Source organism: Rattus rattus, chromosome 5 (assembly GCF_011064425.1).
Source record: "Rattus rattus isolate New Zealand chromosome 5, Rrattus_CSIRO_v1, whole genome shotgun sequence".
Taxonomy (NCBI): domain Eukaryota; kingdom Metazoa; phylum Chordata; class Mammalia; order Rodentia; family Muridae; genus Rattus; species Rattus rattus.
In genome coordinates this window covers 7,197,123-7,212,622 of record NC_046158.1, presented here as the reverse complement: position 1 = coordinate 7,212,622, position 15,500 = coordinate 7,197,123, and the positions used below count along the sequence as shown (strand labels likewise).

Genomic DNA, 15,500 nt, shown 5'->3' with positions numbered 1-15,500 from the left:
GCTAAACTTCCATCCAGGCCTGGGAGCCAAGGGAAGGAGGAAGAGCTGTTTGGGCTGAACTGGCTGCCAAGAGCCCCAGCCACCACCTTCCCTGAGGGCTGGTTCACACCCACTCTTCCCAGAGCAGGTTTCCTCATTCGTTTGCCTCTTATGGGCCTGAGCCCCTTTCCTTCAGGCTCCCTGCTGGACACAGCTCAAGTACTCACATGCACCCAGCTATGGGTAGCAAACAGACCCAGGGAGGCCTAGCCAGCCCACTGGCCTCTCTGGTATGCTGAGTTACCCCAGAAGTGACTTGTGGGTTTCTGCCATTAGAGGGGTCACAGGGCAACCATTCATCATCCCTTCTTCCTGGAGGGAAGGGACACAGGACAGGCCATCAGATCCGACAGCTGCTTCTGGGAAGACCGGCTCCTCCCACTCCTGGACCCCTTGCCCCCATCCCACAGCTCAAGTTGCCAGCACTGCGGTCACACTCCCTATGAGTGACTGCTCCAGCAAGAGCCATCTGCAGGTGGCCAGAGCCTGGCCACACCTCCTCAGTGTGCTCATCTGTATTGGAGAGCATGCCATGAGGGGAACTGATACCATAGATGGGACATAGAAAGTAACTGTCGTGTACATGTGATCCCTGCTGCTCTGTCTCCAAAGTGACCTCTCCTGAGGAAGGCCCCTCCATCTCCTCTACTCCCTATTGGCCAGCTCCCTCGAACAGGCCTCCCGGCTCCTCTCCACAGCGGACCGTGTGGTTCAGCGCATGGGCTGTGCCCTGTACTTGCTGTGCTCCGGCCAAGAGTTTGTCCTGTGTAGGTTCAGCTCCTTCCTCTGCACAAAGGTGAAACAGATCACACCTCCTTCATGAGGTGCGTGATGTGAAGATCATCTGTGGGGAATTCTTGGCACTAAACTTTCCTGGCAAGGCTGTGGCATGTGCTTCTGCTGCTGCCTCTGTAGCATCCCACAGGATGAGGACCACAGAACCTGGAACTACAGCTATCTATGTGCATGTCTCCCCCACTCCCTTTTAAAAAAAAAAAAAAAAGAAAAGTATCGCTTTAAAAAAAAGATTTATTTATTTCACATATGTGAATACACTGTTGCTCTCTTCAGACATGCCAGAAGAGGGCATCAGATCCCATTACAGATGGTTGTGAGCCACCATGTGGTTGCTGGGAGTTGAACTCAGGACCTCTGGAAGAGCAGTCAGAACTCTTAACCGCTGAGCCATCTCTCCAGCCCGCATACGTCCCCATTTTAGGGAGGGAGGTTTGTAAACTAAACTCAAGATTCATCTACCATGGCAAGCCCAATCATTTCCCACCAAAGCCTCCTCCATCTTCTTTGCCCTGATATTACTTTCCCTGGCCAAAGAGTGGGCAGCTTTTGTGTGAGATACAAGAATTAAAGCTGCCAGCTATGCCCGCCGAGCAACTTGATAGGCCAGGACCTGGGACAGTACGTACTGTTCTGAGGGCACACCTCCCTCCAGTGACACCAACCTTATATGGCCTGCAGTGGATACACTGGTCCTGACTTCACAGTGGCCAGTGCCTTGTTGCTGCATGTCTGATGGAGAAGTGGGTATGACTATGTCAACTCCAGAAATAACGCAGCATCAAGGGAAGGCAAACAGTTCAGGTGTCCCCAGGACAGGACTTCGTGGCAGCCAGCCACAGTCTGGCATTTTGCCTTCTGGAAAGTATTAAACTTTTTTCATCTAAAGAAGAGCCTTGATTTCTTTTTTTTTTTTTTTTTTTTTTTTTGGTTTTTTTTTTCGGAGCTGGGGACCAATCCAGGGCATCCCGCCTTCTGCTAGGGCTTGAGAGCCGACCACTGAGCTAAATCCCCAACCCCAAGCCTTGATTTCTTAATCCTGAAAAAATATCAGGGACCCACCATGTGGCTCTCCTCAACCCTGCTATGTGAACTAGCACAGTGGTCAGAACCTTGGAGAGTTCCCGGGCTCCAGGACGGTAGCATCCCTGCCCGCTCAGGCTCCTGGGCTCTCTTCCCATCCCACACGCCGCCTCCCTCCCTTCCAACTGCCTGGGAATCCCACTTAACCCCTTAGTCTGGGTCCTACCTACTACTGTGTTTGGGGTGACCAGTACAGAGACATACTGCTCCCTCATGTCCAAAGCTGGCCCAGGGACAAAAATGCAGCCCAGGTGGCCTCATTCCCAGAGTGCAGCCTGGAGATAGAGCATCAGGTCACAGGCCTGGACACAGTGCCTGACTCAGTTACCCAGAGGGCTATGAAAGTGCACACAAGGGAACTAGCCTAAGCACCAGGTAGCAGTCAGAACAGGGAGCCACCCCTAGACTGAGTGCCAATACTGGAAAAGGCTTAGTGAGAGAAGGGCATTCCAGACAGGGTCAGACAGCAGTGCTGGGTTAGGCAGGCTCACAGGTCACAGCATTGTCAGCCATGAGCTGAGAGGAGGCAAGGCAGCAGTCTATGCATGTTTAAGCATGCAGCCATCCATGGAGGCCATCTAGTCTGCTTGGGTACCGGGAATTGAGAGCTTCTTCCAGACTTCAGTGGTGTCCTGTCTGAAACACTAAGGGGTTACGGTAGCCTGCCCCACCCAGATGCTCACTTTTGGAAGCCCCAGTTTGTGCCTGCCAGAAACTGTCTTAAGCAGATCGCATCCGCAGGCTCGTACTTCTCAAATGCAGGGCTTGATCTCAGAGGTGTGCAAGGGATTTGAAGACTGACGGAGCAGCTGGGTCTGTCTCCACCTCTCCTCTCTGACCTAGCTAGCCTGCTGATCTTGTCCCAGAAGTCCTAGACCAGCATGACCTGGCCCCAGTGACAACGATAAGCTCTTCAGAGCCCATGCAGATGGCGCGTTCATCACACAAAGCAGAATATCGATCTTGCCTGAGTAATCCCCAGCCCCAGTGGGCCTCCAGGCTTCCTCTTCGGGCCCCCAGGCCTGCTGAGCCTACGGCACACAAATCCTGTCTCCGATTAGAGACTAGGGCTGCATAATAAGTGGTAAATCCCCTGCTTCCGCCCGCAGTGCCTTCATCCGTGTTTTAGAAGCTTCTGTCTGCAACACTCCCCTGGCCCCCAACACCACTTTCAGGACTTCAGAGCATTCCAATTTTGAGATAATGGTGACTCCTCTTTTCATAGAATGAAGACTTCCAAGGCCGCCTTCGGCATTCATCCTGAAACTGGCGCAGGGATGCTATCAGGGCTGCCGTCTCTTTAAGCCCTTAACACACCGCGCTCCCATAGCTGGCTCCAGAGCCCACAAAGCATTTACACCTGAGCATTATTTGGGGCTTACCCTGTTAAAATTGTTGGGGAGCCCCTGGGCTGGCCCCTCCACAATGTGAAAGCATCTTCCCCTCCTAAGGTTGCTTATACTGCTCGATGCTGGGGCAAGGCCCATGAGTGGCACATTCAGTTCGCTGCCGGCTCAGTGGTGCTTCCAGCCTTGCTGAAACCTAGAGCTAGGGAGAGGAGTTAGCAAAACCAGGGCCTTGTAAAGATGGCGTCATATCAAAGCATCAGGTGGGCACCTGGGGCGAAGCAGAGACACAGCACCTCTCTTGTTCTGGCGTCTGCCGCCTTTTTTTTTTTTTTTTTTTTAATTGGTGGTCACTGGCGTAGTGATGCACACCGTTAGTCCCAGCACACAAGAGGCAGAAGGAGAGGGAGGTGGGTTCCTTCCTGTATGTTTGAGGCTAGCGGAGCATACATCATAAGGTCCAGGCCAACCAGGGCTACCGAGTAAAAGACCCTCTCTTTAAAAAAAAAAAAAAAAAAGGCTTTAAAGTCACCAGGGGAAGGGCCATCTGCCCTCACTCAGGCTCCCCATTCCCCCAAGTCACATTCCTGTCTACCTTTACAGCATGCATGTGGAGGCTGGCTCCGCCTTGAGGGAAGCCAGAGACCAATCACCACCACAGTCTCTTTTAAATAAGCAGCTGGCTGTAGTTTCTTGGGTACTTCCTTTTCCTTGTTTATGAACCTCACAGGGGAATGCTTTTAGTAGCGGCCCTAGCTTGGCAGGGACAGCCTCGGGCACTTGGCTTTGTGGGTAAATGACACTGTCCCGTAACCCTTGCTTTAGAAAGCATGGGACAGAGGATTGCTGGAGGCTGAGGCCAGCTCACCAAGGGCTGCTGTCCTGCCCCCTGGTGGCCGGGTCTCTTAGGCAGCACCCTTCCACAGCTTCTACACACTGGGCCTGGTTCCTGCAGGTAATGCCTCCCATTAAGAGGTTTCCTGAGCCCCTGAAGACATTCAGGGTCTCTTGCTCTAGAAAAACAACCACCCCAAGTTAGAGCCGTGTGGAAATGAGGTAGAGGAGGAGGAACGCACACAGCTCCAGACCATGTGGTTGTTCCTCCCCTGACTGCTGACGACTGTCTTCATCTCTCACTTGCAGACCCTCCCTTTCAGGGGGCTGGACAGTGATAGTCTTAGGAGCCTCCCCCTCCTCTTTTCCAAACCTTTCCTAGGTCACCACTGTGGCCTTTGGTTTTCCCCTTGAGGGTAAGTCACTGTGGCACCTGAGCTGGAGGGAGGGGCGTGTCCCAGATTCGTCACTGGACAGTGGAACACTTGCACTACCACCAGGACCCCCAACCCTTATGCTTCGTACTTCCTCTGAGACACTTGTACTGCAGCCTTCGTCACCCCGCTGCTCCCGTGTAACACAGGCAGGAGATGAATTCAGTTGTCCCTCTGATCAGTGCAGTGGGGAAGAAAAAGCCTGTGCTTAGCAGCTAATAGGCAGAGGCTCTAGCAAGGAAGGAAGGAACCATGTCCAAGGTTTGGTTGTCCCAGCCCCCGCCACCCCAGGAGAGGAGAGAGCCCATGATTTGGCACCACTCACAACACTTGTCCACCCAAGAAGTCCTCCAGTGGAGCCTACCGGGTCCCTCCCTCAGGTCAGGTTGGTTTGGCCTGGACGAGCCCTGCCCTGCTGCATGGTATCCACTTAACCTAAGTCCCTTGAGCACCCTGTCATCCCTGACTTGCAAATGGCACTTGGTCGTTGATGTGAGGTTGAGTGAGGTCAGATGCTATCCCTCTCCTGACCCATGGAGTCCATGCCCAAGATCATCCTACTCCTAGGAAGAGCAGTGAGCCTGTGGCCCAGAGGGCTGCCCGCGTGCGCTGCCCCTGCTGCAGCTTCACTTGCTTTCTTTGTGGCTAAAACAGCTCCAGCCTGGGAGGGAGGCTCAGGGCACTCTGCACCTCAGTATGGCAGAGGAACTTGGGGAGACTGCTTTGACTGGCAGCCCTCTCCAGAGTGTTGACTGGCAGCTGCTCCAAGGTCTCCTGAAAGAGTCTTTCTGCCCCACCCACACCCCCACACCGCTCAGTTCTCCTCCATCTGGGTGCACAAAGACTTTCACAGCCTTGAGCTGAGGCAGAGGGAACTTCAGTCAACCCAGCCTGCTGTCTTGGCTCTCCAGATGGGGACCCACCGGGACCCAGGCTGGGCCTCTGGTTTCCCGCAGTGAGGGGAAGCAAGGCTTCTGGATCTCCAGCCTAGCACTCCCCACCCCCCAGTTCCCACTTTGCACCCATACTGCCCTGCCTAGTCCATGTCTGTCTGTAGTGTTGCTTTGCGTCCTTCTCTCCCTCCTGCTCTCCCGAGGTTCCTGGCACTTTGATGTTTTCCAAGCTTTGTTTCAGCCCAGCACTCAACCTGCAGGCTGGGTGTCCTCCTTGGCCTTGGTCTCTCAGGAGCATTAGTGCTCTTCCCTCGCTCCCTCACTGCAGGCTGCTCTTATCTCCAGGGGAACGTCATTAGCTTACAACACAATGGGCCTAAACCTAGGTCCTCACAAAATTAGTTAATAGCAATCTTTTGTTACACTGGCATGTTTTTTCTATATCTTCAATGCTGAACAAAACACAACTTTGTTGTTGAAAGTGTAAAACTTTTATATATGTATTCACACACACACACACACACACACTCATTGAAAGTGGAATAATTTGAGGACTAGGGAGAATGCATGGTAGAGCTTTGCTCAGTACTGGGGGTTCAGCCATGGGAATCAGAAAACTGGGAATGGAGCTGGGGAAGTCGATGGGGAGACTCAGAAGTCAACTGGTTTTGTTTCCTTCTATTAAAATGTTGCTGAGATTGGTGGTGGGAGATTGAGAGACTAAATGTCCAACCACATCAGTTACCAGAGCAAAACCTGCCACTGTTTGGCAGTTAAAGAGTGCTTTTAATGGGACTCTTTGAAAAGAAGGCTAGATTTAGCCAGATGGCAGGCCAGAAGTGGCCAGACTGATGAGGTGCCCTGCCTGTGATTCAGATGCCAAGTAGAGTGCCTGGCTCCCCGTATCTGCAGACAACCATTTCTCATTAGCTCGGCCGGTCCTCTTGGCTAGCCTGTACACCTCAGCTGCACGTACACGCCTCTCCTCCACCTCGCTTGCAAGACCAGCTTTCAGACTCTCACCTGGACCACAGTCTGTCGAGTGAGGAATCAGGAGCTCAAATAAAGCTCGAGAAGCAAGATCAACAGTGGGGATAAAGGGCCTGGGTTCAAGGCTTGGGGCATTTTCAGAGAGAGTCCTGTAAGATTTGGCTGGAGGTCCCAAATTTCATAGGCCACATGGGCCAAGCAGGTAGTGCAAAACCATGGGGCATGGCAGGGGCATGCCCATTTAGAGACACCTTTCTCTGCTCCCACTAACAGCAGCCACCAGACAGGGACTCACATGCTTGTGGAGATTAGGAGTGGGACACGGACCCTCTCACATGGTTACCTGGGAGGATGTCTTTGTAGCTTCTAAGGCTTTGAGAACTTCGTGCGATGGCCTTTTGTATTAACTGAGAAGAAAAACTGCATCCAAGCACACAACGTGCCTTGGATGTCACCTCTGGGTCACTGGACTGAGGCAGGCCAGCTCCAGCACTTGAACAGATGGCTCTGAGTCCTCCGGAGGGCCTCGTAGAGTCAGTGCTGTGGACAGCACCCACCGCAGGAAAGTAGCCATGCCTGGAACCGGGGCAGCAGCACTTCAGTGGGCATTTTAAGTAAAAAGACAGCCTGTTTGTCTCCCCAGCAGTCAGCACAGCCATGTCACGGTTATTACTACTGCTTGGGAAGAAAAGCACTGCTCATTTTAGAAAGCTGTCTGTCAGGGTGCTTAAAATAAAAGCAGGCCTGGCACTGGGGGAAAGTCACCAGGGAAAGACATCTTCAGTCTTGTGCAGCACAGGCACCATGGATGTCACTGTGGTAGAGCAGTGCTGTCCCCAGGAGGGTGCATTTCCACAGTCCTCTATGCATTGGGTGTACCTTGTGGTTCTAGGCCTGGGGACACAGCATAAACCAAGAGGACATGGTGTAGAAAGGCCGTGGGGAGAGAACAAGGGCAGGGAGCATGGTGAGCAGGAAAGTGGACAGGGCCGTGGGGAGGGGAGGAGGGCAGGAAGGATGCTGCACTGAGCAGGAGAGTGGAGTGGGGCTCGCTGGGGAAGAGGAACTTGATCAGCCTGTCTTCCCCGCTGCCATGAAGCATGGAGCCACAACCTTCACTACCGGGTGAAAGTCTGTCTGGGCCAAACTCGCCTCTGGACGCTAGGGATCCTGGGCCAGCTTGCCTGACTGCAGAGCCGTCCTCACGCTGTGGTACAACTCCGGGATGATCCTCACTGGTCCCTGGCCTAGACTGGCCCTCCCAATTGCCCACAGAGTTTGCCTCGCTGCTGCTGTGGGCCTGCCGGCCACCAGTGTGTCACAGTGTCCCACTGAGGCCGGAGACCAACAAGTCTGTCGTGCTGGGCTTGTGTTGATTATTCTCCTCAGAGTTAATGATTTTCTCTGGCATGTTTTCTCTGGTTTTAACTATATTTGTGATGACAAGAATTTCCACTGCTTGTGAGATATCTCAGCAGGTAAAGGTCCCTGCTGCCAGGCCCAGCACCCTGAGTTTGATCTCCAGGACCCACGAGGTGGGAGCACACGCTCTTACACACACACACACACACACACACACACACACACACACACACACCACCACCACCACCACCAGGACCCACGAGGTGGGAGCCACGCTCTTACACACACACACACACACACACACACCACCACACCACACCACCACCACCACCACCACCACCACCACCACCACCACCACCACCACCAAGTAAATAAGGAAATGTTTTTAAATTTTTTTCAGAGTCTCTAATGAGGACAATCAGATAAACCATTAATTTCAATATACCTCTCACTAGTCAACTCCTAATAATTTGGGGTGTCCAGGCCTGCGGGGACTGGGGTGTCTATGACTAGCCCCTTTTTTTTCAAAATGAGCTTTGAGGCCCAAGGAGAGTGATGGGACCAAGGACAGCAGTCCTGCTTGTGTCTCTGGAGCCTCCTATGCACCTAAGGCTATGGGGCCCTGGCCCACCTTTCTGAGAAGTCAGGAGACCTGGCAGGTCCCCAGAAGAGCTGGGAAGGCCAGAGCAAGGGGCAGCCTGCAGGAGAGCCAGCAGGGCAGAGCCTGGGTGAGAAGCATGGAGACAGATGAAATCATCGCACCCTTGCCGAGTGTCACACCCTGTCCCTCTCCCATGCTTCCTCCTGTCCAGATGTTTAGTTGCCAGAATGTTCCACACTCTTCTCGTCTCCAGGCCTGTACCCTCTTGCCTTCAATGACCCCTCCCTGTTGCGACTCTGCTAATTTCCCTATTTGAGATTTTAATTTAGGTGTGGGGAGGAGGGGTGCAGGGGAATCCCAACAGGGCTGTCGTTTAGGAAGCTATCAGCTTCTGGCTAACGGTGGCTGTCCTTCATCCTAGGTGACAGACCATGCCACCACTGCCCTGCTTCACTATCAGTTACCCCAGATGCCAGACGTTGTGGTCAGGTCCTTCATGGTAAGTGGCTTTAGGTCAAGCCTTCCCACTACGGAGAGATCTGGGGAGCCCACCCCAGGTAATCCCTGGGACTTCAACCAGAGCAAGCAGTGCCCGCAGAAGAGGCCCTACAGAAGTTTCCAGCACTGTGGAAGGAGTGGATCTGTCCCACTCCTAACCCGCACTCTTCCCCTGCCACGGTGTCCTCCTCAAACCTCAGAGCAGCACTGAGCAGAGCAGCTAGGCGAGAACACAGACCAAAACAAGGGTGGGTGGGGTGTGTGTGTGTGCGTGTGTGTGTGTGTGTTATTTGAGACATCAAAGCTCCTCCCAGGGCTGGTCACGTAGCCTCCCTCCGCAGACCCTGCAGCCTCCCAGTCCACCTTAGCCACAGCTTCCTAGGAAGTCACTAGCCATTTCCCTTCCCTGCCCAGGAAACTCCTTTTGTCTCCACACTACCATGGCTGCCAGGTTCTTGCCTACTGCTTTGAGCAGTAGTGACCTCAAGAGTGTTGCTTAGCAGCTCACTGTCACCGCTCTGAGAGGGAACGAATACTCCTCACGGGACACAAGCCTGGCCTGAGAACTGACTGCATGGTGTGGGGGATGCCTTGGGTGCTCAGTGCTAAGGTCAGAGAGTCCTTCCCCATGCTGAGGAGTGAGCAGGTGACTGTCTGTCTTCCTGACATGGCTCCAGGTTCCCCTTTGCTCTTGACTGAGACGGGGATCCTGAAGTAGAGCAGACCGCCACCCATCACCCTTCTATTTTTATTTTCAAAACCCCACACCAGCTTGGGAGGTGGGGGCAGATCTGCCCCTGGGGACATACTTGTATCAATAACCTCTTCAGAAGTTGTTGTCCCCTCACCGACACCTTGGGGAGTGAGTTGTGTGACTTGCACAGCTCTCAGGGCTGCTTGCCTGTGGCGTGGGTTCTACTTGCTAGGCCTTGATGCCCGTGAGTCTCCTTGAGGAGGAGAATTGAGTTACCTGAGCCTCATCCTTATGCATGGCCTCTGGGAGCCCTCCATTCTCAACCTCAAGGCTGGGCGACAGTCACTTATTATGTTACTCGGCGACACTGGGGCCGCCCCAGCTGTGTTAGGCCCCACCATGACAGAGAGGGACAACCTCTGAAATGAGATTAGCTCAGAGCACACTGCCCTGGTACAGAATCTCACAGCACTTCCGAGCTGAGCCTGCGCCTGCTGCTCAGAAAGGGAGAAAGAAGGAGGAGGCAGCTGTCCAGAATCAGGGAACCTGGCAATGGTGCCAGATCGCCTTGGGGACATCCCAGCTCTGGGCAGTAGGGACCTTTGTGCTACTATCTTGGGAGGAACAGGAGACATCAGAACTGACAGGGAGACAGCTTTAATATTCGACCCTGAGTACCTTCCAGGGCCAAAGCCTGCTGAAGTGCTGTCCTTGGGCCACCAGGCCTTCCAGAAGGGCAACTGAGGGGCTCCCTGATCCCTTTCTCCTCTCTGTCTTACCTCTTTCAGACCTGGTTGAGAAGCTACATTAAGCTGTTCCAGGCCCCGTGCCAGCGCTGTGGGAAGTTTCTACAAGATGGCCTGCCCCCAACGTGGAGAGACTTCCGAACTCTGGAAGCCTTCCATGACACCTGCCGGCAGTGACCCCAGCCCCGCCCCTGGGCAGCGCCAGCACCTTTCCAGACCAGCCTGACCCATTCACCACGTAGGTGTTTGTCGCTGTTCTCCCTGGCAGAACTGTCACCCCCATTGGTGCAGCATGGGAGCGTGGTCTGCCCCTTCCCTGTGTGCTGGCCCCTGGGTCTTGCTTCCATGAGCTGTTACTGGAATGAGCCCTTTCTTCTAACGTTGGCTATGCTTGGTTGGTTTTTGTAACTTATTTTTGTAAACAATAAAGCTTTTGTACGCTGGTCAGGGCTCTGTCCTGCTTCTTACAGGATTTCTGACATTCTCTCGATTTAACCAGAAGAGTTTGCCTTTGAAGCAGAGTCCTTGGGCTGGACATGCTAGGAGCAGAAGCCCTGTTTCTCCAGCTCCACATGGTGGCACAGGCCTGGAATCCCGCCTAGGAGGTGGAGACGGGATCGGGAGTTCACCATCATCTTCAGCTGCACTGAGAGTTAGGAGCCAGCCTGGGCCACTCTCAAAACTGGGGGTGGGGGTGGGGGTGCCTCAGCTGCCCTTCTGGAAGGCCTGGTGGCCCAAGGACAGAGCTTAAGCAGGCTTTGACCCTGGAAGACACCCAGAAACGGGAGACAGCAGAACTGACAGGGAGACAGCTTTAATATTGGACCCTGGGATAGAAAAAGTGAGTTCTCTCCTAGACTGCCTGACTGGACTGGGGGTGGGCACAGTGCTGGCAGTGTGATGTCCTGGTCATCACTGCTGGCAATGGAGGGCGCTGAGGAGAGAACTGCAGATGGCCCCATTGAGTCGGCACCACAGGCGCCTAGAGAGGGGCCTTTCCCCAGCAGCTCCTAGAGCGCCTCCCTCGCCCTCTGCATTCTGTAGCTCTCTGTGAACCTTCTGCCTTCCTAACAAAGCCATCCCTACTCGGGGCTTGCCCTGCCCAGCCTAAAGGAAGTCTCTTCCCTCCCTCCCTCCCTCTCCCGCTCCTCTCCCCTCAGTCATTCCCTGCCTCTCCCTCCCTCCTTCCTTGCTTTGGGTTTGGGGGTTGTTTCCGTTTTGAGTTGTCTTGCTAGGTAGCCCAGGCAGGTTTTAAACTTGAGCAGTTTTGTCCAGGTGCTGGAATTGCAGGTATGCGGAGATTACAGTAGGTGGCTAATTCTGACTGGTCCTGGACCACCCAGCCCTTTCCCACCTGTCCATCAGATTGGGAGGAACTGAGGGGGGGGGGTGGATTGTTTTCTTTTGTTTTTTACATTTTTGTTTACGTATTTGAGTGATTTGCCTGAGTGTGCACCACATGCAGCTTGGGGCTAGCATTTCAGAGTTGCGGTTACTGGGCAGTGAACGGGGCTCTCTGGAACAGCGCGCCAGTGCTCTGAACCACCGTGGAGGGAGGGATATGTTCCACAGCGTCATTCAACACGGGCCCTAACCCAGCAGCAGTGCCAAGTGGGAGCTCGTGGTGTGCAGACCTTCAGGCCCACCCCTGCTACCTCCATGCTCCCAGGATGAGCACTGCTCCACTCTGCAGCCACTCCAGTGACAGTGACATGAGCCCTCAGAGGACCTGGGAAACACTGCTTCCTTTACCACACATTTGGGAAGTGTGAGAGGTCTGTCAATCAGCCCCGCCAGAAGGGTCATTGGCATTCTGTGCCTAAGATCAGAGATACCATTTCCTCTGCCTTAAGTCTGACTGCAGCCTACAGTAGGAGATCCCTTCCAGAGACACTACCCCCATCACAGGCTGTGACACAGCTACAGGCCATGACACAGCTTCACTGACTTCCTCTGGCCTCCTCTCCTTGGTCTCCTAAGATCCGAATTTCTTGCTTTAAAGGAAATGCATGACAGTGGGTTAGCAATGAGAGGCTGCCTCAGACCGCAGGTCTTTCCAAAGACACTTAATGACAGCGCTGCTGGTACAGAGCCGAGGTGTGCACTGCTCACATGGGATGATGGCAGTGTGCTGGCTGTGACCAAGTCGGGGCATGTGCAGAGTGACGAGCGCCTCGTGACTGCCAGCTGGCAGCCAGCACCTTCAGAGATGTGCAAATGTGGAACTGTCCCAGAGGACTAACGAGATCTCAGTGAGGGCGGGGCACATTGTGAGAAAGCTATTCGGTTTTGAACCATATGCATTTCTGGCCCCCATGCCCAATTGTTCTATAGCTCTCTGCCCTGTTCCAGCCTGCTTCCTGTAACAGGGACCGTGCACGAGGACCCCTCACCCAGCCTCGGGCAGGCTGTTGCTCCCACTGAGAAGAAAGGTCGAGTTCTTGTGTCCTCTGTCATCTTCAGAAACACATTCTTTAAGACAAAGGGTGACAGAACACCTAGCAGGTTTGCCTAGGCCACTAAAGAGAAGCATTCCTTACACAACAGCACAGGCTGAGGGGACCAAGGAGCAGGGTGAGCGGGCCACAGGTGATGAACGGATGGCCCAGGACCTGTGCTCCAGCTTTCTGCTGGTTGTTAGACGGTGGGTAAGTGGCTTCCTCTATACCAGTTAAAAGTGCAAGAGGTAACGTTATCATGAAAGAAGGAGGGCTGGCTAAGCAAACAGGTCGGCTGTGAGGCAGCCATGACAGGCTGGACAGCAGGATCCCAGCCATGCCTGCTCTTCGGATTTTCTTTTTTCTCCCTTGACACTTGCTTGTTTATTGTATGTGCACAGGTACGTATGTACGTAGGCACACGTGTGCTGCTCCACCAATGAGATCAGAAGGCGACTTGTAGATATCACGTCTCTCAATTGTCAGGCTTGGAGACAGGAGTCATGACCTGCTGGTCCATCTCAAATCTGATTTCCTGTTTTTTGACACTCCCTGATTAAGGGAGAAGGAGAGGAGACACCAGCGCTGTGCCTGTGCTGCTCCCATCTCTGTTCTGGGAAGACAAGTTTGAGTGCTAATGCATGTGGTAAAGTCAGAGTGGGGGACTACTGAATGCTTGGTGCTTGGAGATCAGTGTGAGATGGCCTGGCCTGGGTATTGGCTGTTAAAAGGAGAAGTTGACCTGAAGTTGATGTAAATTGGATAGAGGTCAGTTCCCAAAGGTTAGGTTGTAAGGGAAACCAGAAACAGACTGCTTCCGGGAGGACCCTCCCCGGGTCCTAGAGCTAAAAGGCGATGGAGAGAGCCACATGGCTCATGTGACTTGAGGCTGTGGTGAGACTCAGTTTACGGAGTGCTTGCCTAACATACACCAAGCCCCAGCACCTCATAAACCCAGGTGGTATGGCGGTACCCTCCTATAACCCCCGCACTCAGGAGATAAAGGCAGGACAGAGGATCAGAAGTTCAAGATCATCCTCAGGTACGCTGCAAGTTCAAGGCTAGCCTGGGCAACATGTGACCCCTAAGGGTGGCGTCTGGAGGGACTTTTACTGTTATTGTTATTGCCCTGATCTCTTCTCTACCAAGTGTTTCCATCACGTATACCACCAAGCTTCGAGCCAGGCAGGTGTGTGGAGTCCCCACTTGACAGACAGGAACCCAGTGGAGGGAGGGTCTCCCACATTGACGGGGACAGACGTGAAAGGCTGGATAAACTCTGAGCTCCCTCCCCGTGGGTTCCAGCCTACCTGCTGAAGTCACTGCTTCTGGGTAGCCAGCCTTGCCTCAGGCCCTCTGCTGCCCCGTGGCTCTGGCCCCCATTAGCAACCGACAGAACAGAGCAAGCCTGCGAAAGGTTGTCCAGATTTTTTTTTTCCTCCTGAACTAAATCAGGAATTGGCCTTTTGGTATCGAGTGATGTTTTAACACCAACACCATGGACACCACAAAACGTGGATCTTTCGGTGTTAATGCGAGAAGTTGCCGTTCCATTTGGAGTGTCAGCGAGTGGGGCTGATGCTAAATTGAGAGCCTTTTAAGGTCACCCCAGTTGAGCGGAGGAAGGACATCTTCAGCCAGAAGAATTCTTACAAGATCTGGACCCCCTGCAAACCTGACAGGAGGTGCCATCCAGGTCTGGTAGAGACAAAAAAGGAAAACTGGCCTTTCTACACTGTGTCCTGGCCTTATGTCTCCACTGACACACTAAAGATGAGCGGAGCTCACCTGGGCCTACCCTGGGCAAAAGACCAGACTCAATCCCGTCCCACCTCGGCAGCCTGCTACGGCAGCCAGCAGGGCTCTTCCACACATGTGCAAAACTCACCCAAGGCCCCATGACCAGACACAATCTGTTCCCTACTTGGTGGCTAATTAGCCTTCAGTCCTTAGCACATCGAGCTACCCCAGGTCTGCTGCCCTACCCTTCCTAGTCCCTAAACCAAAAATAAGAGAACCTCGACTAAATCTTAAATTGCAGCCAGGCATGCTGGCCCACACCTTTAATCCCTGGGGAAAGGGAGGCAGAAGTATTGTCAGAAGTTCAAGGCTAGCCTGCCTTAGTCTCAGTAAAAGCAAAGCATGCTGTGGACAAGGCTCATCAACCAAAGTGCTTGCTCTGCAAGCATGAGGAGGTGAGTTCAACCCCTTGACCGCACATGAAGGCCAACACAGCACACACGTCTATAACCCCAAGGTGGCAGAGAGAGGCGTATCCCCGGAGCTCAGTGCCCAGGCCCCTGACTAAAGTAATGTATTCCAGATTGGGGGAGAGATAAATATAGTAAGGTGGAGAGATGGCTTAGCTGTAAAGACACCTGCCACTCAGCTCTAATGACCTGAGTCAAGCCCCAGGATCCACAGGGTAAACGGAGAGAATCATTCCATAAGCCCGTCCCTGGACTTTCACACAAATGCCACATCGTTATGATGGCCACACATACGAGTGTGCACATGAACACATGAAATGTTAGACATACAAACACAGAAATAAGGAGAGGACACGCAAAAGAAGAGACTGGAGAGTGAAAGGAATACAGGTTCCATGGGTGCGTGAACATGGGGATCACATGTACATACATGTACTCATATGCTACACGTGCACAAATAAATAAATAGAAGTTTTAAACCTATACCACAGTCCCTATGCCCTCTTACTACTAGAAGAGCTAAACTTTCAAGTTCGC

The 15,500-nt window shown here is 53.3% G+C and overlaps 1 protein-coding gene across 1 annotated transcript in view; it reads left to right on the top strand.

Moving 5' to 3' along the window:
- The window catches only part of Med27 (mediator complex subunit 27), a 172,460-nt gene extending 161,698 nt beyond the window's left edge, over positions 1–10,762 (top strand). The window contains exons 7-8 of the mRNA XM_032902936.1: positions 8,799–8,876; positions 10,358–10,762. Coding sequence (XP_032758827.1) covers positions 8,799–8,876; positions 10,358–10,492 — 213 coding nt within the window. The 3' untranslated portion in view covers positions 10,493–10,762. The remainder of the gene's footprint in view (positions 1–8,798; positions 8,877–10,357) is intronic.
- Positions 10,763–15,500: the final 4,738 nt, after the last annotated feature.